The sequence below is a fragment of the Salvelinus fontinalis genome, chromosome 19 (assembly GCF_029448725.1).
Source record: "Salvelinus fontinalis isolate EN_2023a chromosome 19, ASM2944872v1, whole genome shotgun sequence".
In the NCBI taxonomy this organism is placed as follows: domain Eukaryota; kingdom Metazoa; phylum Chordata; class Actinopteri; order Salmoniformes; family Salmonidae; genus Salvelinus; species Salvelinus fontinalis.
Genome location: NC_074683.1, coordinates 10,351,579 through 10,374,589, shown reverse-complemented (window position 1 = coordinate 10,374,589; position 23,011 = coordinate 10,351,579). Strand labels below are relative to the sequence as shown.

The following is a 23,011-nucleotide window of genomic DNA, read 5'->3' as shown; positions in this document are numbered from 1 at the left end:
GACTTGGCTTTCGAAGACCTTAGAAAGGCAGAGTAGGATAGATATAGGTCTGTAGCAGTTTGTGTCAAGATTGTCCCCCCCTTTGAAGATGGGGATGACCGCAGCTGCTTTCCAATCTTTGGGCATCTCAGACAACACGAAAGAGAGGTTGAACAGGCTAGTAATAGGGATTGCAACAATTTTGGCAGATAATTTTAGAAAGAAAGGGTCCAGATTGTCTAGCCCGGCTGATTTGTAGGGGTCCAGATTTTGCAGCTCTTTCAGAACATCAGCTGACTGGATTTGGGAGAAGGAGAAATGGGGAAGGCTTGGGCGAGTTGTTGTGGGGGGTGCAGTGCTGTTGACCGGGGTAGGGATAGCCAGGTGGAAAGCATGGCCAGCCGTAGATAAATGCTTATTGAAATTCTCAATTTTAGTGGATTTATCGGTGGTGACAGTGTTTCCTATCCTCAGTGCAGTGGACAGCTGGGAGGAGGTGTTCTTCTTCTCCATGGACTTGTGTCCCAGAACTTTTTTGAGTTTGTGTTGCAGAAAGCAAATTTCTGCTTGAAAAAGCTAGCCTTGGCTTTTCTAACTGCCTGTGTATATTGGTTTCTAGCTTCCCTGAAAAGTTTCATATCACGGGGGCTGTTCGATGCTAATGCAGAACACCATAGGATGTTTTTGTGTTGGTTATAGGCAGTCAGGTCTGGAGAGAACCAAGGGCTATATCTGTTCCTGGTTCTAAATTTCTTGAATGGGGCATGCTTATTTAAGATGGTGAGGAAGGCATTTAAAAATAACCAGGCATCCTCTACTGATGGATGAGATCAATATCCTTCCAGGATACCCTGGAAGGAAACAGGTCAACATTCACAAAGCCACAAGGACGTGTACTCAAAGCATGTGTGGACCAACTGGCAATAGGTCAGAGACCTGGCAGTGTGGTGCCAGGACAACAACCTCTCCCTCAATGTGAGCAAGACAATGGAGCTGATTGTGGACTACAGGAAAAGGAGGGCCGACCAGGCCCCCATTAACATTGACGGGGCTGTAGAGGAGCTGGTCGAGAGTTTCAAGTTCCTTGGTGTCAACATCACTAACAAACTATCATGGTCCAAACACACCAAGACAGTTGTGAAGAGTGCACTACAACACATTTTCCCACTCAGGAGACTGAAAAGATTTGGCCTGGGTCCCCAGATCCTCAAAAAGTTCTACAGCTGCACCATCGAGGGCATCCTGACCAGTTGCATCACTGCCTGGTATGGCCCACTGCTCTGTATCTGACCGTAAAGGCACTACAGAGGGTAGTGAGTACGGCCCAGTACAGCACTGGGGCCAAGACCATCCAGAACCTCTATACTAGGCGTGTCAGAGGAAGGCCCCAAAAATTGTCAAAGACTCCAGTCACCCAAGTCATAGGCTGTTCTCTCTGCTACCTCATGGCAAGTGGTACCGGAGCGCCAAGTCTAGGTCCTTAAGGCTCCTTAACAGCTTCTACCCCCAAGCCATAAGACTGCTGAACAATGAATCTAATGGCCACCCGGACTATTTACATTGACCCCCCCCCCCCCCAATTTGTTTTTACACTGCTGCTACTCGCTGTTTATTATCTATGCATAGTCACTTTACTCCTACCTACATGTACAAATTACCTCGAATAACTTGTACCCCCACACATTGACTCGGTACCGGTACCCCCTGTATATAGCCTTCTTATTATTATATAATTTTCTTGTGTTACTTTTTATTACATTTTTTACTTTAATTTATTTAGTAAATATTTTCTTAACTCTTTTTCTTGAACTGCATTGTTGGTTAAGTGCTTGTAAGTAAGAATTTCACAGTAAGGTCTGCATCTGTTGTATTCGGCGCATGTGACAAATAAAATTTGATTTGATATCACTTGTTAAATCCACTTCAATCAGAAGAATTTTTAAGCCTTGAGACAATTGAGACATGGATTGTGTATGTGTGCCATTCAGAGGGAAAATGGGCAAGACAAAGGATTTAAGTTCCTTTGAATGGGGTATGTTACTAGATGCCAGACTGCAACGCTCCTGGGTTTTTCACAGTTAACAGTTTCTTGTGTGTATCAAGAATTTTCCACCACCCAAAGGACATCCAGCCAACCTGACACAACTTTGGGAAGCATTGGAGTCAACATGGGCCAGCATCACTGTGGAACGCTTTCGACACCTTGTAGACTCAATGCCCTGACAAATTGAGGCTGTTCTGAAGGCAAAAGGGGGTGCAACTCAATATTAGGAAGGTGTTCCTAATGTTTTGTACACTCAGTGTATATACACACTACTGTATATACACACTCACTCACACACACTACAATGACACTCACACAAAATCCACATACATTCATATACACACACACACACACACACACACAACGCATTCACTTTTCTTTATTTTACTCTTATTATTATCTATCCAGATGGCTAGTCACTTTACCCTGCCTTCATTTACATACTGTATCTACCTCAAATACCTCATACCCCTGCACATTGATCAAGTCTACACCTGTTGTATTCGGCGCATTTGTTAAATAAAATTTATTTTAAGTGTTTTGCAGGCAAGGCACCCTTTCTAGGTTTCCAGAATTGTCTTCAGTCTGTCTTCTGAGGAGTAGAGGCAGGCCCAGTACCCTAAGTCATTCCTGGAAAAAGCAGTATCCTCTGAAGGCTCCAGGCAGGCAGCAGAGAGAGAGAGACAGTGCTGAGGCTGTGATAGATGAGCCACCCTGTCTAGTGTAGCCTGGTAGACATTCAGAGTCTGCCACTCCAGGATATTAGAGGGGGTGATAAGGTCAGGACAGCTCCACTGTTACTGTGCATTCCAAATTGCACCCTATTCCCTATATCAGGGGTGGACAAACCTTTTGGCTCTAGGGCCACATCGGGATTTCAAAATTCAACCAAGGGTAGCTCAGATTTGTTTGTCAAAATCAGAAAATGTTATTTGAAAATATGTAGGTCCATTATACATTTCTACAGACTTTCTCTCTAGTTTTAGGCGTTCAAGTGTGGCCTGGTGTATTTTTTTTAACCAAAAATAATAATTTGCCCCCCAAAATTTTTTTTTTTATTCAAACCTCACCACAGGCCAGATGAAATGGGTTTACGGGTCGGATCAAGTCTGCGGGCCGTAGTTTGCCCACCTCTGCCCTATATATAGGTCTACAATACTTTTGTCCAGAGCTCTGGTCAAAAGTACTGCACTATTGGCCTGATTTCATTTGAGGAAATGTAAGCCTTTCCTATGCACTTCTCAGTAGTTGGTATTCAGATTTACCTCATGCAGGTGCGTAACAGGCTTTGCAGGCGTGATTCTCTTGCGCACACTGAAGACATTTAATTAAATCACTGAAAACCCTCCCACTTGCTGGCCAACATATTTTGTTGTGTATTTCTCATTCAATAGGGTTTTCTGTACATTTATCTTAAGCCATCCCTTTAAATACGGTGTACCTTTTAATTCGAATTGAGTCAACAGACTAGAATACATCAAGAGACCACAAAAAAATATTGATGAATCAAAAATAAATGTTTGATTCATCTTGAAAGTTGTCAAATTCAATCCATGAAATATTGGAAGGTGAAAAAAATACTACAATAAGGTTTGAACAATAGTCTTATAAATCTACCCTAATCCTCACTAATCATGGGACTGCATGACATTGGTCCAGTCATCGTGAACCATGTGCCAGGCTCCAGGTTTAATCTGCTAAGCGTGGTCTGAGTTCCATAATGATTCAAATAGACTACATGTTCCAAATTATTGCACAACATTAACCTAATATGATCCTAATGCTAGCGACCCTCAGGAACAACTATAGAAACTCACTAAAGTGACAGTTATAAATGTACTGTATGTGGGTATAACTGATGGTGGCTCCCGATAGTGGCTAATATTTAACCTGAAGTTAAACTCCGACATCTCAGAATTCACAAAGTCAAACACAGACTGCGCATCTCGCCCACTTAACACATCAAAGTAGCCCAAGAAACCTGAATAAAGCCCTGATCATCCACATACCTGATGATAACTGACAACTACAAGCAGACTGGCAGCACCATAGGTCCCAGAGTGGTGGGGCAATTGTTTCCCCCTGGGGCCCAGAGTTTTTCCTTATCTGTTAGCCTAACCAGAACAATTCTGGACCCTATAAGGTATGACAGTGATTAATCAGTTGTAAAATGGTTTTATATGGGCTATGATGGGACCCGTTTTTCCTAATCAGGTCACATGTTTTTTTTTTTTAAATCCTGGGGAAAAAATCCTGGCCGAGGGGGGATGAAAACTCTGTCAAACTGCAGCAACCTTATACTTGTTCATATGAATTATATTTAGACTAGAATAGGAGGGGGTTTCCTCTACACGGATACAGAGGCAACAATGGATAGACAATAGAACTCACAGGGCTGAGCTTGCTTTATGCATGTTTCCATCATGCAGGCCTATGCAACTGTAGTCCTAATTAAACATTTACTCACAGTCTATGTCATCACTATTATGTTGATTGATTCATTCCAGTTAATAATTTTGGATTGAAAAGGTACGGGCAGCCTAGCCAGCCCAAGTCTGAATATAAACCACATTTGATCACATTCACATTTTCTCCTGACGCACAAATGAACTATAAATACATAACGTTACCAATTTGTTTACCCTGACTAGATGGTCTGGGCACATACGCTGTTTGCAGCTGCTATTATGAGTAGCCTACAGTTGATCAGACTGAAAAATCGTCTCGTTTTCATCTGATCTTTAATGTTTAGGTGTAGCCTAGGCTGCTGCAACATTTACAGTTGAAGTCGGAAGTTTACATACACTTAGGTTGGAGTCATTAAAACTCGTTTTTCAACCACTCTACAAATGTCTTGATAACAAACTATAGTTTTGGCAAGTCGGTTAGGACATCTACTTTGTGCATGACACAAGTCCTTTTTCCAAGAATTGTTTACAGACAGATTATTTCACTTATAATTCACTGTATCACAATTCCAGTGGGTCAGAAGATTACATACACTAAGTTGACTGTGCCTTTAAACAGCTTGGAAAATTCCAGAAAATGATGTCATGGCTTTAGAAGCTTCAGATCGGCTAATTGACATAATTTGAGTCAATTGGAGGTGTACCCGTAGATGTATTTCAATGACTACGTTCAAACACTGTGCCTCTTTGCTTGACATCATGGCAAAATCAAAAGAAATCAGCCAAGACCTCAGAAAAAAAATTGTAGCCCTCCACAAGTCTGGCCATCCTTGGGAGCAATTTCCAAACGCCTGAAGGTACCACGTTCATCTGTACAAACAATAGTACGCAAGTATAAACACCATGGGACCACGCAGCCGTCATACCGCTCAGGAAGGAGACGCGTTCTGTCTCCTAGAGATGAACGTACTTTGGTACGTGCAAATCAATCTCAGAACAACAGCAAAGGACCTTGTGAAGATGCTGAAGAAAACAGGTACAGAAGTATCTATATCCACAGTAAAACGAGTCCTATATTGAAATAACCTGAAAGGCCAGTCAGCAAGGAAGAAGCCACTGCTCCAAAACCGCCATAAAAAAAGCCAGACTACGGTTTGCAACTGCACATGGGAACAAAGATCGTACTTTTTTGGAGAAATGTCCTCTGGTCTGATGAAACAAAAATAGAACTGTTTGGCCATAATGACCATTGTTATGTTTGGAGGAAAAAGGGGGAGGCTTGCAAGCCGAAGAACACCATCCCAACCGTGAGTCACGGAGGTGACAGCATCATGTTGTGGGGGGTGCTTTACTGCACAAGGGACTGGGGCACTTTACAAAATAGATGGCATCATGAGGGAAGAAAATTATGTGGATATATTAAAGCAACCTCTAAAGACATCAGTCAGGAAGTTAAAGCTTGGTTGCAAATGGGTCTTCCAAATGGACAATGACCCCAAGCATACTTCCAAAGTTTTGGCAAAATGGCTTAAGGAAACAAAGTCAAGATATTCGAGTGGCCATCACAAAGCCCTGACCTCAATCCTGTAGAAAATTTGTGGGCAGAACTGAAAAAGTGTGTGCGAGCAAGGAGGCCTACAAACCTGACTCAGTTAGACCAGCTCTGTCTGGAGGAATGGGCCAAAATTCACCCAACTTATTGTGGGAAGCTTGTGGAAGGCTACCCAAAACGTTTGACCCAAGTTAAACAATTTAAAGGCAATGCTACCAAATACTAATTGAGTGTATGTAAACTTCTGACCCACTGGGAATGTGATGAAAGAATAATTTATGAAAGAATAATTTTTTTATCCCTGCATGGATTATTTTGGCAGATTTTATTTTTCAGAGTAAAGTATGTTATTTTACTCAGTTTTGTGTCCTGCGCTTGACTCCGTCCTCACCTCTGCACAACTGACATATCAAATCAAATCCAAATCAAATTTTATTTGTCACATACACATGGTTAGCAGATGTTAATGTGAGTGTAGCGAAATGCTTGTGCTTCTAGTTCCGACAATGCAGTAATAACCAACAAGTAATCTAACCTAACAATTCCACAACTACTACCTTATACACACAAGTGTAAAGGGATGAAGAATATGTACATAAAGATATATGAATGAGTGATGGTACAGAACGGCATAGGCAAGATGCAGTAGATAGTATAGAGTACAGTATATACATATGAGATGAGTAATGTAGGGTATGTAAACATTATATTAAGTGGCATTGTTTAAAGTGGCTAGTGATACATGTATTACATAAAGATGGCAAGATGCAGTAGATGATATAGAGTACAGTATATACATATACATATGAGATGAGTAATGTAGGGTATGTAAACATTATATTAAGTGGCATTGTTTAAAGTGGCTAATGGTACATTTTTACATAATTTCCATCAATTCCCATTATTAAAGTGGCTGGAGTTGAGTCAGTATGTTGGCAGCAGCCACTCAATGTTAGTGGTGGCTGTTTAACAGTCTGATGGCCTTGAGATAGAAGCTGTTTTTCAGTCTCTCGGTCCCTGCTTTGATGCACCTGTACTGACCTCGCCTTCTGGATGATAGCGGGGTGAACAGGCAGTGGCTTGGGTGGTTGTTGTCCTTGATGATCTTTATGGCCTTCCTGTGACATCGGGTGGTGTAGGTGTCCTGGAGGGCAGGTAGTTTGCCCCCGGTGATGCGTTGTGCAGACCTCACTACCCTCTGGAGAGCCTTACGGTTGTGGGCGGAGCAGTTGCCGTACCAGGCGGTGATACAGCCCGACAGGATGCTCTCGATTGTGCATCTGTAGAAGTTTGTGAGTGCTTTTGGTGACAAGCCGAATTTCTTCAGCCTCCTGAGGTTGAAGAGGCGCTGCTGCGCCTTCTTCACAACGCTGTCTGTGTGGGTGGACCAATTCAGTTTGTCCGTGATGTGTACACCGAGGAACTTAAAACTTTCCACCTTCTCCACTACTGACCCGTCGATGTGGATAGGGGGGTGCTCCCTCTGCTGTTTCCTGAAGTCCACAATCATCTCCTTTGTTTTGTTGACGTTGAGTGTGAGGTTATTTTCCTGACACCACACTCCGAGGGCCCTCACCTCCTCCCTGTAGGCCGTCTCGTCGTTGTTGGTAATCAAGCCTACCACTGTAGTGTCATCCGCAAACTTGATGATTGAGTTGGAGGCGTGCATGGCCACACAATCGTGGGTGAACAGGGAGTACAGGAGAGGGCTCAGAACATACCCTTGTGGGGCCCCAGTGTTGAGGATCAGCGGGGTGGAGATGTTGTTACCTACCCTCACCACCTGGGGGCGGCCCGTCAGGAAGTCCAGGACCCAGTTGCACAGGGCGGGGTCGAGACCCAGGGTCTCGAGCTTGATGACGAGTTTGGAGGGTACTATGGTGTTAAATGCTGAGCTGTAGTCGATGAACAACATTCTCACATAGGTATTCCTCTTGTCCAGATGGGTTAGGGCAGTGTGGTTGCGATTGCGTCGTCTGTGGACCTATTGGGTCGGTAAGCAAATTGGAGTGGGTCTAGGGTGTCCGGTAGGGTGGAGGTGATATGGTTCTTGACTAGTCTCTCAAAGCACTTCATGATGACGGAAGTGAGTGCTACGGGGCGGTAGTCGTTTAGCTCAGTTACCTTAGCTTTCTTGGGAACAGAAACGATGGTTGCCCTCTTGAAGCATGTGGGAACAGCAGACTGGGATAAGGATTGATTGAATATGTCCGTAAACACACCAGCCAGCTGGTCTGCGCATGCTCTGAGGACGAGGCTGGGAATGCCGTCTGGGGATGCAGCCTTGCGAGGGTTAACACGTTTAAATGTTTTACTCACCTCGGCTGCAGTGAAGGAGAGCCCGCAGGTTTTGGTAGCGGGCCGTGTCAGTGGCACTGTATTGTCCTCAAAGCGAGCAAAAAAGTGATTAAGCCTGTCTGGGAGCAAGACATCCTGGTCCGCGACGGGGCTGGTTTTCTTTTTGTAATCCGTGATTGACTGTAGACCCTGCCACATACCTCTTGTGTCTGAGCTGTTGAATTGCGACTCTATTTTGTCTCTGTACTGGGACTTAGCTAGTTTGATTGCCTTGCAGAAAGAATAGCTACACTGTTTGTATTCGGTCATGTTTCCGGTCACCTTGCCCTGGTTAAAAGCAGTGGTTCGTGCTTTCAGTTTCACGCGAATGCTGCCGTCAATAAACGGTTTCTGGTTTGGGAATGTTTTAATCGTTGCTGTGGGTACGACATCGTCAATGCACTTTCTAATGAACTCGCTCACCGAATCAGCATATTCGTCAATGTTGTTGTTGGACGCAATGCGGAACATATTCCAATCCGCGTGATCGAAGCAGTCTTGAAGCGTGGAATCAGATTGTTCGGACCAGCGTTGAACAGACCTGAGCGAGGGAGCTTGTTGTTTTAGTTTCTGTTTGTAGGCTGGAAGCAACAAAATGGAGTCGTGGTCAGCTTTTCCGAAAGGAGGGCGGGGGAGGGCCTTATATGCGTCGTGGAAGTTAGTATAACAATGATCCAAGGTTTTACCAGCCCTGGTAGCACAATCGATATGCGATAGAATTTAGGGAGTTTTGTTTTCAGATTGGCCTTGTTAAAATCCCCCGCAACGATGAATGCAGCCTCAGGGTGTGTGGTTTCCAGTTTAGAGTCAGATAAAGTTCGTTCAGGGCCATCGATGTGTCTGCTTGGGGGGGAATATATACGGCTGTGATTATAATCGAAGAGAATTCCCTTGGTAGATAATGCGGTCGACATTTGAATGTGAGGAGTTCTAGATCAGGTGAACAGAATGACTTGAGTTCCTGTATGTTGTTATGATCACACCACGTCTCGTTAATCATAAGGCATACCCCCCCCCCGCCCCTCTTCTTACCAGAAATATGTATGTTTCTGTCGGCGCGATGCGTGAAGAAACCAGCTGGCTGCACCGACTCCGTTAGCGTCTCTTGAGTTAGCCATGTTCCCGCGAAGCAGAGAACGTTACAATCTCTGTCTCTCTGGAATGTTACCCTTGCTCGGATTTCATCAACCTTATTGTCAAGAGACTGGACATTGGCGAGTAGTATGCTAGGGAGTGGAGCGCGATGTCCCCGTCTCCGAAGCCTGACCAGGAGACCGCTACGTTTGCCCCTTTTACGGCGTCGCATAGGGTCGCCGGCTGGGATCAGATCCATTGTATTGGGTGGAAGGCAAAACACTGGATCCGTTTCGGGAAAGTCATATTCCTGGTTGGAACGATGGTGAGTTGACGTTGCTCTTATATTCAGTAGTTCCTCCCGACTGTATGTAATGAAACCTAAGATTACCTGGGGTACCAATGTAAGGAATAACACATAAAAGAAACAAAATACTGCATATTTTCCAAGGAACGCGAAGCCATCTTGGTCGGCGCCTGAACATGAATGATGTTCATGACATATTGTGACATATTCTGACATTTCACATTCTTAAAATTAACTGGTGATCCTAACTGACCTAAAACAGGGCACTTTTACTAGGATTAAATGTCAGGAATTGTTGAAAACAGAGTTTAAATGTATTTGGCTAAGGTGTATGTTAACTTCCGACTTCAACTGTATGCAATGAGTTGTTGCTTGTCTGTCCGGAGTGATTATGTGTTATCATCTTTGCTAAATAAATACAGAGGGAACGTAGAAAGCCTACTTGAGCGCGTTGGAAAGGTGTGTTGCGTCAACCTCTCTGTAATCTCCCTTTTAATGGATGATGCGACGGAAGCTATTAAAACATTCTGAATTGATTTCGACATCCCAGAAAAGACAGTAGAAAGTTCCATATGTTCAGCAAGTAAAGCATCGTGATGTGCAATTACCTCTGCAAGCTCCTTGTAGTTAACTTTGTTAGCAGAATTTTCCCTCTTGCCGTGTCCTCTAAAAGCCAAGTCTTGCATGCCCTAAAATGCAGTGGTGTCGATAAACCACTTGAGAACATCCCTGTTTTTCTTACTTTCTCGTTTGAAGACGCATATCTTCGTCCGTTACATTATCGAAGCAGCTTTTTCCCAGAAACTTGAATCTGATGTGGGCATTTACCGTGCTTTCGGGAAAGTATTCAGACCCCTTGTTTTGTTACAGCCTTATTCTAAAATAGGGGGGGGGGGGGGGGCAATGTAATCCCTATTTTAAAATAGATTACATTGCCCCCCCCCCCTATTTTAAAATGGATTAAATTGTTCCTACCCCTCCTTATTCTAAAATTGATTAAATTGTCCCCCTCTCCTTATTCTAAAATTGATTAAATTGTCCCCCCATCCCCCCTCATGAGTCTACACACAATACCCCATAATGACAAAGCAAAAACAGGTTTTTAGAACATTTAGCAAAAAAACTAACTGAAATATCACATTTATATAAGTATTCAGATCCTTTACTTAGTACTTTGTTGAAGCACCTTTGGCAGCGATTACAGCCTCGAGTCTTCTTTGGTATGATGCTACAAGCTTGGCACACCTGTATTTGGGGAATTTCTCCCATTCTTCTTTGCTGTCAAGCTCTGTCAGGTTGGATGGGGAGCATCACTGCACAGTATTTTCAGGTTTCTCCAGAGATGTTAGTACGGGCTCTGGCTGGGCCACTCAGAGACTTGTCCCGAAGCCACTCCTGCATTGTCTTGGCTGTGTGCTTAGGGTCGTTGTCCTGTTGGAAGGTAAAGTTTCGCCCTCAGTCTGAGGTCCTGAGCGCTCTGGAGCAGGTTTTCATCAAGGATCTCTCTGTACTTTGTGCCGTTCATCTTTCCCTCGATCCTGACTAGTCTCCCAGCCCCTGCCGCCAAAAAACATCCCCACAGCATGATGCTGCCCCCACCATGCTTCACCATAGGTATGGTGCCAGGTTTCCTCCAGATGTGATGCTTGGCATTCAGGCCAAAGAGTTCAATCTTGGTTTCATCAAACCAGAGAATATTGTTTCTCATGGTCTGAGAGTCCTTTTAGGGGCCTTTTGGCAAACTCCAAGCAGGCTGTCATGTGCCTTTTACTGAGGAGAGGCTTCCGTCTGGCCATTCTACTAGAAGGCCGTATTGATGGAGTGCTGCAGAGATGGTTGTCCTTCTGGAAGGTTCTCCCGTCTCCATTGAGGGACTCTGGAGCTCTGTCAAAGTGATTGTAGGGTTCTTGGTCACCTCCCTGACCAAGGTCCTTCTCCCCCGCTCAGTTTGGCCGGGTGGAAAGCACTAGGAAGAGTCTTGGTGGTTCCATACTTCTTCCATTTAAGAATGATGGAGGCCACTGTGTTCTTGGGGACCTTAAATGCTGCAGTAATCTTTTGGTACCCTTCCCCAGATCTATGCCTCGACACAATCATGTCTCGGAGTTCTACGGACAATTCCTTCGACCTCATGGCTTGGTTTTTGCTCTGACATCCACTGTCAAGTGTGGGACCTTATATAGACAGGTGTGTGCCTTTCCAAATCATGTCCAATCAAATTGAATTTACCGCAGGTGGACTCCAATCAAGTTGGAGATACATCTTTAAGGATGATCAATAGAAACAGCATGCACCTGAGCTCAATTTCGAGTCTCATAGCAAAGGGTCTGAATACTTATATAAATAAGGTATTTCTGTTTTGTTATTTTATACATTTGCAAAATTTCTAAAACACTTTTTTCACTTTGTCATTATGGGGTATTGTGTGTAGATTGATGAGGAAAACATTTAATTTAATCCATTTTAGAATAAGGCTGGAACGTAACAAAAGGTGGAATATTCAATGGGTCTGAATACTTTCCGAATGAACTGTATATGCTCCCAGCTTTTGTTTTGCTATTTAGTTAAAAGATCGATGTTCTTCAGGTCACTGTACTCAGACTTTCCAAAAAGCAGGCAAAGCCAGCAATAAAGGCGGCTTGATGAAAGGCTCCCTGTTAACCAGCTACCCTTTTGATACCAATTGGTATTGAACGCCCTCACCTTTTCCTCCTTCTTCATGAAACTGATCTCAGGCAGAGGTCGGCCCTTGGTTTTAATTCTAACCTTTTCCGTGTACTCCAGAGAATGACAGGGGTTCTTCAACAAAAAGTCAACAACATTTTCGGTAGCTTCTACCATTCTACCATTCTGGCAGTGAGAACTGCATGCTCACGCTGTTAGCTAGCTGGCTACTGCCACTTGCTACTGAATTTAGCAAGGCAAACTGAAATGAATTGCACTAACTGAACACAAAAAGAAAGCCAAGAAAGAAAAGAAAACTATTTATAGAAAACTATTTATAATCTACTTCCTCCGTCTCCTGTAATTTGAAGAAACTAATTTGAATTGAACAATATCCTAAAAATGCTCAACTCTCACTTTTCACTCTCAATCTCTATCCAATAATGCCACCAACACATGGAACCCCTGAAAGTGCTCTGCTGCACAACGCCAATACAACACACTCGGCTCATTCTATGATCCTAATCCTATGATTGAATGGACAACATGTCAGTTCATATTGCAAAAGCTTTGATTGGTTTGAGGTCGTCCTCCAGAAGTTGTCCTAATTACCATGTAGGTCAATGGAAGGGGGTGAGGCCTACGAGCCTCCTAGGTTTTGTATTGAAGTCAATGTACCAAGAGGAGGACAGAAGCTAGAGTGTTGTTGAAGTTACTATAGAACTTTATTGCAAAACAGTGTGTTTTAATCATCACATAATTAATTATTTGATGACAATATATTTAGTATAGTTTTATCTAAAAAAGTAACTTTTTTAATATTTCACTATTTTTATGAAATTTCACTGAAGAGGATGATCCTCTCCTTCCTCTGAGGAGGAGCCTCCAGTGGTGTAGACTAGAGGCAGCCATTACATATGTAACGATGGATAGGTCCCTCTAGTGTACAGCTTTGGCAGTGCAGTCAGACAATAGATGCCAGAGTACCAACGTCATTGGTGTTTCAGCCACAGCTGCCACACCCACCAACCAAACATTGTTGCTTGTAAGCGGTAAGGGCTCTTGTTGTCTTTAGCTGATATTTCAATGCATGTGTCCCTGTACTTGCACCAGGTGCTGTATGTATCAATCATCTTAAAGTAAAGGGCTAATCTAGGATCAGGTTCCCTCTGTCCATTCATCTTAATCTCAAATGTAAAAACTGATCCTAGCTTAAAAACTGATCCACTACTAGTCTGACATGCTCGATACACATGGCTCCGTGGTCTTGGTTTGTGTTTGCAGGTGTGGCCCGGGTGGGCTATGGAGATGTGTCCTCTCGTAAGGCCCTGCGTGAAGCTCTGCAGTGCAAACCCTTCTCCTGGTACCTGGAGAACATCTACCCCGACTCTCAGATCCCCCGGCGATACTACTCACTTGGTGAAGTATGAAGTATTTCAGATTCTACAGCCCAATGTACCTCTCATGACCGTGTATGCATCCCAAATGGGACTACATTCCCTATATAGTGTACTACTTCTAACAAGGGCCCATAGTGAATAGGGTGCCATTTGCCCTTCTTCTCTTTAAAGTAAGTCCGGGATGATAACTGGCATCAACGGTTTAGTTGTTGACCCAAACCCAAGCACAGGTTAGAGTTAACAACATTCTAGATAAGAGGTTAGCATGAGGCAAAGAGGGGAATGTTCTTGATAACATATGCCAATAAAAGAGGAAGGCCATGATTGATAGAGAGCATGTTAAATGATGTGACGGGTTGGGAGTTTGGAGAGGTTGTAATCCCCAAGTTTAATTCTGCTGAGGCTCCGTGATTTTACACCCTGCATCCAATGTACTGCAGTAAAAGCTGCCTATGGCAGGGAACTGCAGCAGTACCCTCAGTCTTCCCCTTCCTGCCCTCCCGTCTGTTCCATGATTAACTCACTCCACAGCACACATCCCACTTTTAACAGCTCCAGTCATTAGCTTTTATATCATTTAATTATGAACGGTACCATTCCTGCATAGTAAGCATGTTATACAACACCTAGCACATAGAGCATGCCTCTAGGAGTATATTAGTTAGACATTAGATGGCTCATTGGATAATGGAATCATTAAATAAGAATTTGGGTTGGGAACATAGATCACAACAGGTCTGATTTATGCAGGCATTTGCGTTGCTAAGCAAGGTCCCGCATTATGAGTTACATCACCGGTGAGGTAATGAGTTTAGATTGCTAGTTTTATTGAATAGTAAATATTGAATTAGATTTGACATCTGGGCAACAGATTTTGTCACCTGGAAATGATGTGCCAGTGTTTGATGAGAGGGACTTCATTTCTTCCACCTCTATGAGCAGTAGCTTTTGTAATTTGTAAATATGCCAAGTTGGATTGAAGGATGGTAATTGTGAGTTAAGTATGAATCTATTCCTTTCTACCCCTAGATCAGAAATGTTGAAACGAACCAGTGTGTGGACAACATGGGCAGAAAGGAAAACGAGAAAGTTGGCTTCTTCAACTGCCATGGCATGGGTGGGAATCAGGTAAGGAGACTGCAGTAGAGAGCAGAAAGAGCAGAGAGCTATGGACTTGGTTGCAAAATACCTTTCCTGGTTGGAATGGAGAGAATTAGCAGGAAATCCAGAATCCTCCAGCCAGGATTTTGGAAAATTACCAAAATGTTGCAACCCAAGGAGAGAGCTATGGACTAGTAGATACAGTAAATGTCTTGTTCTCTCTGCTAGGTGTTTTCCTACACAGCTGATAAGGAGATCCGGACAGATGACCTGTGTCTGGATGTGTCTCGTCCCCATGGACCTGTGGTCATGCTGAAGTGTCATCAAATGAAGGGGAATCAGGTGTTTGAGTATGATGCAGAGGTAAGATCAAATTCAAGACTCCTCCTGTACTGTGTGAGTCATGACAGGAGTGTGATAACTTGTGATTATGATTTTTTAGATTATTTTATTTAACCTTTATTTAACTAGGCAAGTCAGTTAAGAACAAATTCTTATTTACAATGACGGCCTACCCCGGCCAAACCCGGACGAGTCTGGGCCAATTGTGCGCTGCCCTATGGAACTCCCAATCATGGCCGGATGTGATACAGCCTGGAATCGAATCAGGGACTGCAGTGACGCCTTTTGCATGGAGATGCAGTGCCTTTGCCGCTGCGCCACTCGGGAGCTCACACACCTTTGCCACACACTGATTGTCCAGAGTCATTTCTGCACTATTACATAGGAAGATATTTCATGTGTATAATTATACACCTGTACAAATACATCTATAAATCTTCAAAAATGGTAGGATTGTTTTAAGCCACCAGATGGTGCTACATATCAGGAGTCAGGCTTGCTGTCAAATCCTGTACAGTAGCCATCATTCTGTAGCTCAATGCACATTGCAGCCCATAATATTCCCCATTTATTAAAATGTTCTTCTCTCATGTAGTATGTTGGCAAGTGGGAATATGATTTTGAGGTAAGCTTTCTGACCTGGTGCTCTTGAATGTCGTCATCTAGTCGATGTAGACAGTGTATAAGTCCTGTCTTTGGTAGGTAGTAGTATCTTGTTCTTAGTGGTTGTAAGGCCTGCGTGTTTTTTCTCTCAGTAGTCTACAAAATCCTCTGTGAAATTGTGTTAGTAGTTTATAGAAGAGGTTAGGTTAATGCTCTGGGGAATGTGACTCGTTAGCCAGACCAGACTCCACTGTCCAGTTATGAGCCTAATGACGTGTGTCCCACAGTGCAATATGTCGACTCAGACATAGAGTTGCAAAATTCCAGTAACTTTCCAAAAATTCTCTGGCTTTCCAGAAGTCCTGGGTGGAGTCCTGGGTGGAAGATTAATGGAATTCTTGGACATTTTGGGAAAGTTGCTGGAATTTTGCGAGCATATTAGACATTACTGAATGGTCCATGATATTCCAACAGATTTGTTTTCATTTCAATGATCCAGGACTTGATGAATTGAGTACACTTCTAGATATCTCCATAATATTTATACCATGCAAATCATCTATGCCAGTACAAGTGCCATTTTAAAGTGCATCAGACTTTGAAACAAGCACAGCATACTATCACAGCATACTATCACAGCACATAAAATAAAGCATATGCATTCCCACAGGGAAACTGTAGCATACAACAATTGTGTATTCTCAAAGCAGCCTTAATATTAACAATTCATATCGTTATATTTCTTCCACTGGGACCTATTCAAATGTTTGAGTCCTTGGGCGGGCCGTCTAAGCGTTTTTTCCCAAAAACATTGTGATGGAAAAACTATTTCAGAGTAAAATTAAACAACTTAAACCAGATATAAACAATGTAAAAAATTATGCTATATATCTTTTGAAATAATATCATCTTTGAGAACTAACAATTACCATATACTAGACAGTCAGGGAGAATTTAAAATTCAACAACAATGAACTTTGCATAATAAAAAAATATATACTGCTAAATAACACTGCATTAGTGTAACATCTGCTTCCAACTCACACCTTCAAACACATAGATCCCCTGAACGCAGCTCACTTTCCAGCCCACTTTCCAGCTCACACTTTCAAACACATAGATCCCCTGAACGCAGCTCATTCTCCAGATCCCAATCACCTGAATTATAATTACCTGTTCACACACCTGTATGTCATTATCCTACACAATTTAGTTCAGTTCTGTGCACCCCATCACTGTGAGGTATTGTTTGTTTTGTGACACACGTCTTTCAGAGCTCTGTTTTTCCCGTAATTTAATCCTCCTGTGTATGATAGTTTTTGTCTGCCTCACAAACGACACCTTTTGCCTATTCCCTGCATGTACTTTAGCCTATTGGATTTCCTGTTATCTAGCTATTGCCTGATCTCCCGGACTATGTTACTAGCCTTTTCCCTGCATGTACTGTTGCACTTTTGGACCCCTGTGTATGACCTTCTGCCTGCCCCTGGACCCAGCTACCTGCCTCCTCCTGTGGTCCTTTGCAATAAACACCTGCTGTGCCCTGCGCTTGAAACCAGCTCTCTGTCTCCCATCGTGTTCATTACAATTAGCCATGGCAAAATGCATAGAATTGCAGAAAATTTGCAAAAAAACTACAACATTTTCTCTCAGCTCCATTGCAGAATATGTCGAATCGCATTAAATTGTCTTTGAAACTGGAACATTCTCTCTCAGCTTAATGGCAAAATGTGTAGAACTGCAGGGAATTTGCTTTAAAACCGCAAAAATGTGTAGAATTGCAGTAAATTGGCATAAAAAAAATATATCTCTACGGGGGCCTCTAAAATGTTCTCTACAATTCAGCCACGCAAATGGCCGATTGCGCCCCTTGCTACCTGCTCCAGTATGGTGTCACCTGTCATTGATTAAGATCTCTCATGTCATTGTCAACTTTGAAAAGCCCCCAGGCTGATCTATTCCTGTACAAACCCTGGGAGAGATCCAGGTATTACACTTTGTGCTTTAGTTAAATATGTAATATGAAAACATGAATAATTCATGCATTAGGAAATGTCCCTGACGTATACGGCAGTGGGGTTTCAATGCCACTGTCAACGGCCTGATTATCTTTAGGAACAGTGTGACAGGCGATACTACTGATCCCAGCCGTACCATTAACATTTCATATGCTCATCATTTTCAGCTTCTGAGAGACAGATAAATACCTGACTTTTACATAATCTCCATATTCCAGGTGGTCAGAGCCTGGGCTTGAAGTGGACTGAAATAGCTGTCGGTAGTCATTTTTGGTACTCATTTATATTTAGGTGCCGGTACTTTGCAATATTTTTAAGCCAATTTTCTTCAAGAGGTACTGGTACTCAAGCAGTAACAAATTCGAGGTGCCGGTATTCAGTACCAGTGTGTAACAGTCCAATTCAAGTACTGGTCAGAGCCATCTCTCTACTCACCTCCTATTCTCAATCCCTCCCTGCTCATCCTTTCATAGGACTATAGAATATCAGTTCTGATATAGAATATCAGTGCCACCATCCCACCAAGTCCCATCCACTTTTATCAAACTAGGAAATCTGGTTGAAGATTTTCTGATTGTAGGCAAAGGTGGTTCCATTCTGAGCAACACTCCAACATAGTCCATTTACCCTTTAGATGGGTTGTGTGGCATTGTGTTTTTTTGGAATATAAGTATACGGTACTGTTGGTGATCTTGTTGTTGGGCCTGTCTGGCCTGAGTCTTGCTCTGTCCTAGCGTTTCTCACTCACCACTCCCATCTCCTCATGTCCATGCATGACATCCTCCATCCGGATGTCCATCCACAGAAGCACACGTTCCTCCACATCATCACACAGTCGTGTCTGACCATCAGCAGGCTGGAGGACGGCAGCTGGCGCCCCACGGTGGAGTACTGTAATAATAGCCCCGTGCAAGCCTGGGTCCTGAGGAACTTCACCCGGCTGGAGGTGTTTAGGAAGCTGTACTACAGCCCCACTGATTACTTTCTGTAGGGGCTGTCTTCCTGCATGGGCCACCACAGGTCAGTAACTTACTATACAACCAGACCTTGTGGAGGTCCTAGTGTGTAGTGTTCTAGTGTGTATATGTCGTCTAGTTTTGTAGTGTTCTGGTGTGTAGTAGTCTAGTGTGTAGTAGTCTAGTGTGTAGTATGTTGTCTAGTGTGTAGTCCAGTGGTGGCTGGTAGTCGGAGATATCGGAGGAAGGGGTTATTGTAATGGAATTCCAGCCTTTAAAATTAGCCCGTCCTGCTATATCGCTGCTCACCAGCAACAAATGGTGTAGTTGGCTAGTGTGTAATTGTCTAGTCTGTAGAGCTGGAGTTGTATGACTGTGGTGGAATAGGCTGTCACGTTGCTTTAGTAAGTAGCTTCTTACTTCACAGTATATTTGTGTTTTCTTTTACCTCCGCGTTGAGATGTTTCTGGAGCTTCAGCTTGTTGCGATGCTGGACTTTTCCAACGTTAGTAAATGTGTGCCATGCAAAGACGTTTCAGTAGCGATTACCACTGACCTTTTGATATGGATGCATAACGACAGGAACACAGGGGCACACAAGGCAATAATAAACGTCCCTCGACAGCTCTAGATGGTGCTGTATACACGACGCTATCTGCAAGAAATGTATCCAGCCTTCCTCCGCACCAAATTAGATCTCATTTTACATTTATTTTCCTACATTAATATTTTATTTGGATGCGAAAATTCACTGGAGGCCCTCCATTGGATGAGAGCTGAGGAGGCGAGGTGGTTTTATGTTTAGCTGATTATCTATGCGATGGGCAAATTGAAATGGGCTCGCCTTTGTTTACAAGCTCTTTTGAAGTGATCCCTCATTGTGAGCTGTGCTTTCATGGCTCTGGCCTTGGGAAAGTGAGGGCTGCATTTTGAACACACTCCTATGGTCTCATAACAGCTGTGTTCAGCACACAGCGTGTTCTCAGTGTCTGAGGGTTGAATTTCAATCACCACTCATTTCCATTTTACCTATATACATCTACTAAATCTAGTCTGGATGCTCGCTGCAAGTAGCTACCGGCTTCTGTTCGATATATGGACTAATTCTATTTGTCGTTCCCTTAACTTTAGCCATTTACCTCTTTACAGTACCTCTGTAATTCATTGGAGTTTATTTGTCTGTGAAGCAGTTGACGTCTGCCTGGTAAAGAACATATTCATTGCTGTGTGCTATCCTTTTCGGACTACTGTTGGTTAAATTGGGTGAGTTGCGCGCAGGGTTATTGTTCTTTGTAAACATGACGGGTGCTAGAGCAGCCTGCTGTCAGATGGCCTTATTCCATGTTCTGTTCCTACCGTGGTCTCTGTCCTTGAGATTAACACTGCACGACGCTCTCTGAACAGACCATATTGGGACCACAATTAGACAGTGGTTGTGTCCCAAATGGCCCTTTTATAGTGCATAACTTTTTTACCAAAGCCCTATTGGCCCTGATCAACAGTTAAGCACTATAAAGGCAATAGGGTGCCATTTGGGATACACACTTGGCCAATCAGTACTGAACAGCCACACTATCTAACCGCCGTGGCTCCCTCCAATGGCAGAATGCCAAGATAAATACATTTCTATTGAATCTGTTGGTACGGTGTAGATTTTTTGTTACACGCCAGACTCTGTTTTTAAGCGTTGTTAGTGTCAGCACAAACACACATTTAAAAGGGATCCTGCATCTGTCAGAAAGTCGGGTTGCCGACTCTTCTTTGAGACATAGCAGATAAATGTTCTTCACCCTGGGCCGGCTCTTGGAAACCATCTTCATTTAATTAGCAGGTCTCAGCTGTGCACACACACGGCACAGAGCTCATGAGCCACTCTCTGGGACTGCAACAGCTGTAATGGGAGTTTTTACTGCCACTGAGGAGCAATGAAATAATTATGAGCAGAGAGGACACGTCCCTCACATGTCTAATATTTTCATTAAATATGGATTGGTTTTCCTCCTCTCTTATATTTTTGCACTGAAGTATGGTGGGATCTTTCAGGGATGACAAAAATAGCATCTCCATTATTGCCCCAGACATGTTCTTATGATTAATAAATAAGCTTTAGTGTAATGGAGGTTCATAGGCCTATTTACAGGTACAGTACTATAAAGTACTATTTTGACAGCTATAGGTTTGAGGACATCAATACATGAATTTGTTTTATACATTTTAAAAGCAGAACATTGTGTTTTTTAAACCTTTGCACCAGAACCTGCCTAAGTGGTTGGTTTTACTGTAATGCTCAGGTCATCTCCCCCTCCAGTGAAGTAATGGTGAGAGAAAGAGAGGGATGCTCTGTGTGATGCCTTTAAAAAGTATTGATTCCCCCTTGACTTATTCCCCCCCCCAAAAAATGTGTTACAGCCTGATTTCAAAATTGATTATAACATTTTTTTCTTACCCATCTATACACAATACCCCATAATGACAAAGTGAAAACATAGACATTTTTGAAAATGTATTGAAAATGTAACCATTTACATAAGTACTCACACCCCTGAGTCAATACATGTTAGAATCACCTTTGGAAGTGATTACAGCTGTGAGTCTTTCTGGATAAGGGACTAAGTTATTTATAATGAGGGATACTGTACGTGGAGAAAATCCTACCTCTCTGAAATTAAAAAGGTGGCCCTCCCTTCAGTAAAATACATTTTTACCGACCTTCCCTGAACATTTGAAAAAAACAAGTGACCCTCCCCTATACCCAAAAGAATATACACTGCTCAAAAAAATAAAGGGAACACTTAAACAACACAATGTAACTCCAAGTCAATCACACTTCTGTGAAATCAAACTGTCCACTTAGGAAGCAACACTGATTGACAATAAATTTCAAATGCTGTTGTGCAAATGGAATAGACAAAAGGTGGAAATTATAGGCAATTAGCAAGACACCCCCCAAAACAGGAGTGATTCTGCAGGTGGTGACCACAGACCACATCTCAGTTCCTATGCTTCCTGGCTGATGTTTTGGTCACTTTTGAATGCTGGCGGTGCTCTCACTCTAGTGGTAGCATGAGACGGAGTCTACACCCACACAAGTGGCTCAGGTAGTGCAGTTCATCCAGGATGGCACATCAATGCGAACTGTGGCAAAAAGGTTTGCTGTGTCTGTCAGCGTAGTGTCCAGAGCATGCAGGCGCTACCAGGAGACAGGCCAGTACATCAGGAGACGTGGAGGAGGCCGTAGGAGGGCAACAACCCAGCAGCAGGACCGGTACCTCCGCTTTAGTGCAAGGAGGTGCACTGCCAGAGCCCTGCAAAATGACCTCCAGCAGGCCACAAATGTGCATGTGTCAGCATATGGTCTCACAAGGGGTCTGAGGATCTCATCTCGGTACCTAATGGCAGTCAGGCTACCTCTGGCGAGCACATGGAGGGCTGTGCGGCCCCACAAAGAAATGCCACCCCACACCATGACTGACCCATCGCCAAACCGGTCATGCTGGAGGATGTTGCAGGCAGCAGAACGTTCTCCACGGCGTCTCCAGACTCTGTCACGTCTGTCACATGTGCTCATGTGCTCAGTGTGAACCTGCTTTCATCTGTGAAGAGCACAGGGCGCCAGTGGCGAATTTGCCAATCTTGGTGTTCTCTAGCAAATGCCAAATGTCCTGCACGGTGTTGGGCTGTAAGCACAACCCCCACCTGTGGACGTCGGGCCCTCATACCACCCTCATGGAGTCTGTTTCTGACCGTTTGAGCAGACACATGCACATTTGTGGCCTGCTGGAGGTCATTTTGCAGGGCGCTGGCAGTGCACCTCCTTGCACTAAGGCGTAGGTAGCGGTCCTGCTGCTGGGTTGTTACCCTCCTACGGCCTCCTCCACGTCTCCTGATGTACTGGCCTGTCTCCTGGTAGCGCCTGCATGCTCTGGACACTACGCTGAACGACACAGCAAACCTTTTTGCCACAGCTCGCATTGATGTGCCATCCTGGATGAACTGCACTACCTGAGCCACTTGTGTGGGTTGTAGACTCCGTCTCATGCTACCACTAGAGTGAGAGCACCGCCAGCATTCAAAAGTGACCAAAACATCAGCCAGGAAGCATAGGAACTGAGAAGTGGTCTGTGGTCACCACCTGCAGAATCACTCTTGGTTAGGGGGGTGTCTTGCTAATTGCCTATAATTTCCACCTTTTGTCTATTCCATTTGCACAACAGCATGTGAAATTT

The 23,011-nt window shown here is 43.6% G+C and overlaps 1 protein-coding gene across 3 annotated transcripts in view; it reads left to right on the top strand.

The window, feature by feature from the left end:
• Positions 1 to 23,011, top strand: part of LOC129816345 (polypeptide N-acetylgalactosaminyltransferase 13-like) — an 80,653-nt gene that overhangs the window by 45,274 nt on the left and 12,368 nt on the right. For 2 of the 3 annotated variants that reach the window (XM_055870727.1, XM_055870726.1), the window contains exons 9-12: positions 13,650 to 13,789; positions 14,795 to 14,893; positions 15,095 to 15,229; positions 18,635 to 18,849. In XM_055870727.1, coding sequence (XP_055726702.1) covers positions 13,650 to 13,789; positions 14,795 to 14,893; positions 15,095 to 15,229; positions 18,635 to 18,820 — 560 coding nt within the window. In that variant the 3' untranslated portion in view covers positions 18,821 to 18,849. The remainder of the gene's footprint in view (positions 1 to 13,649; positions 13,790 to 14,794; positions 14,894 to 15,094; positions 15,230 to 18,634; positions 18,850 to 23,011) is intronic. The other variant, XM_055870728.1, reaches the window with a different exon arrangement.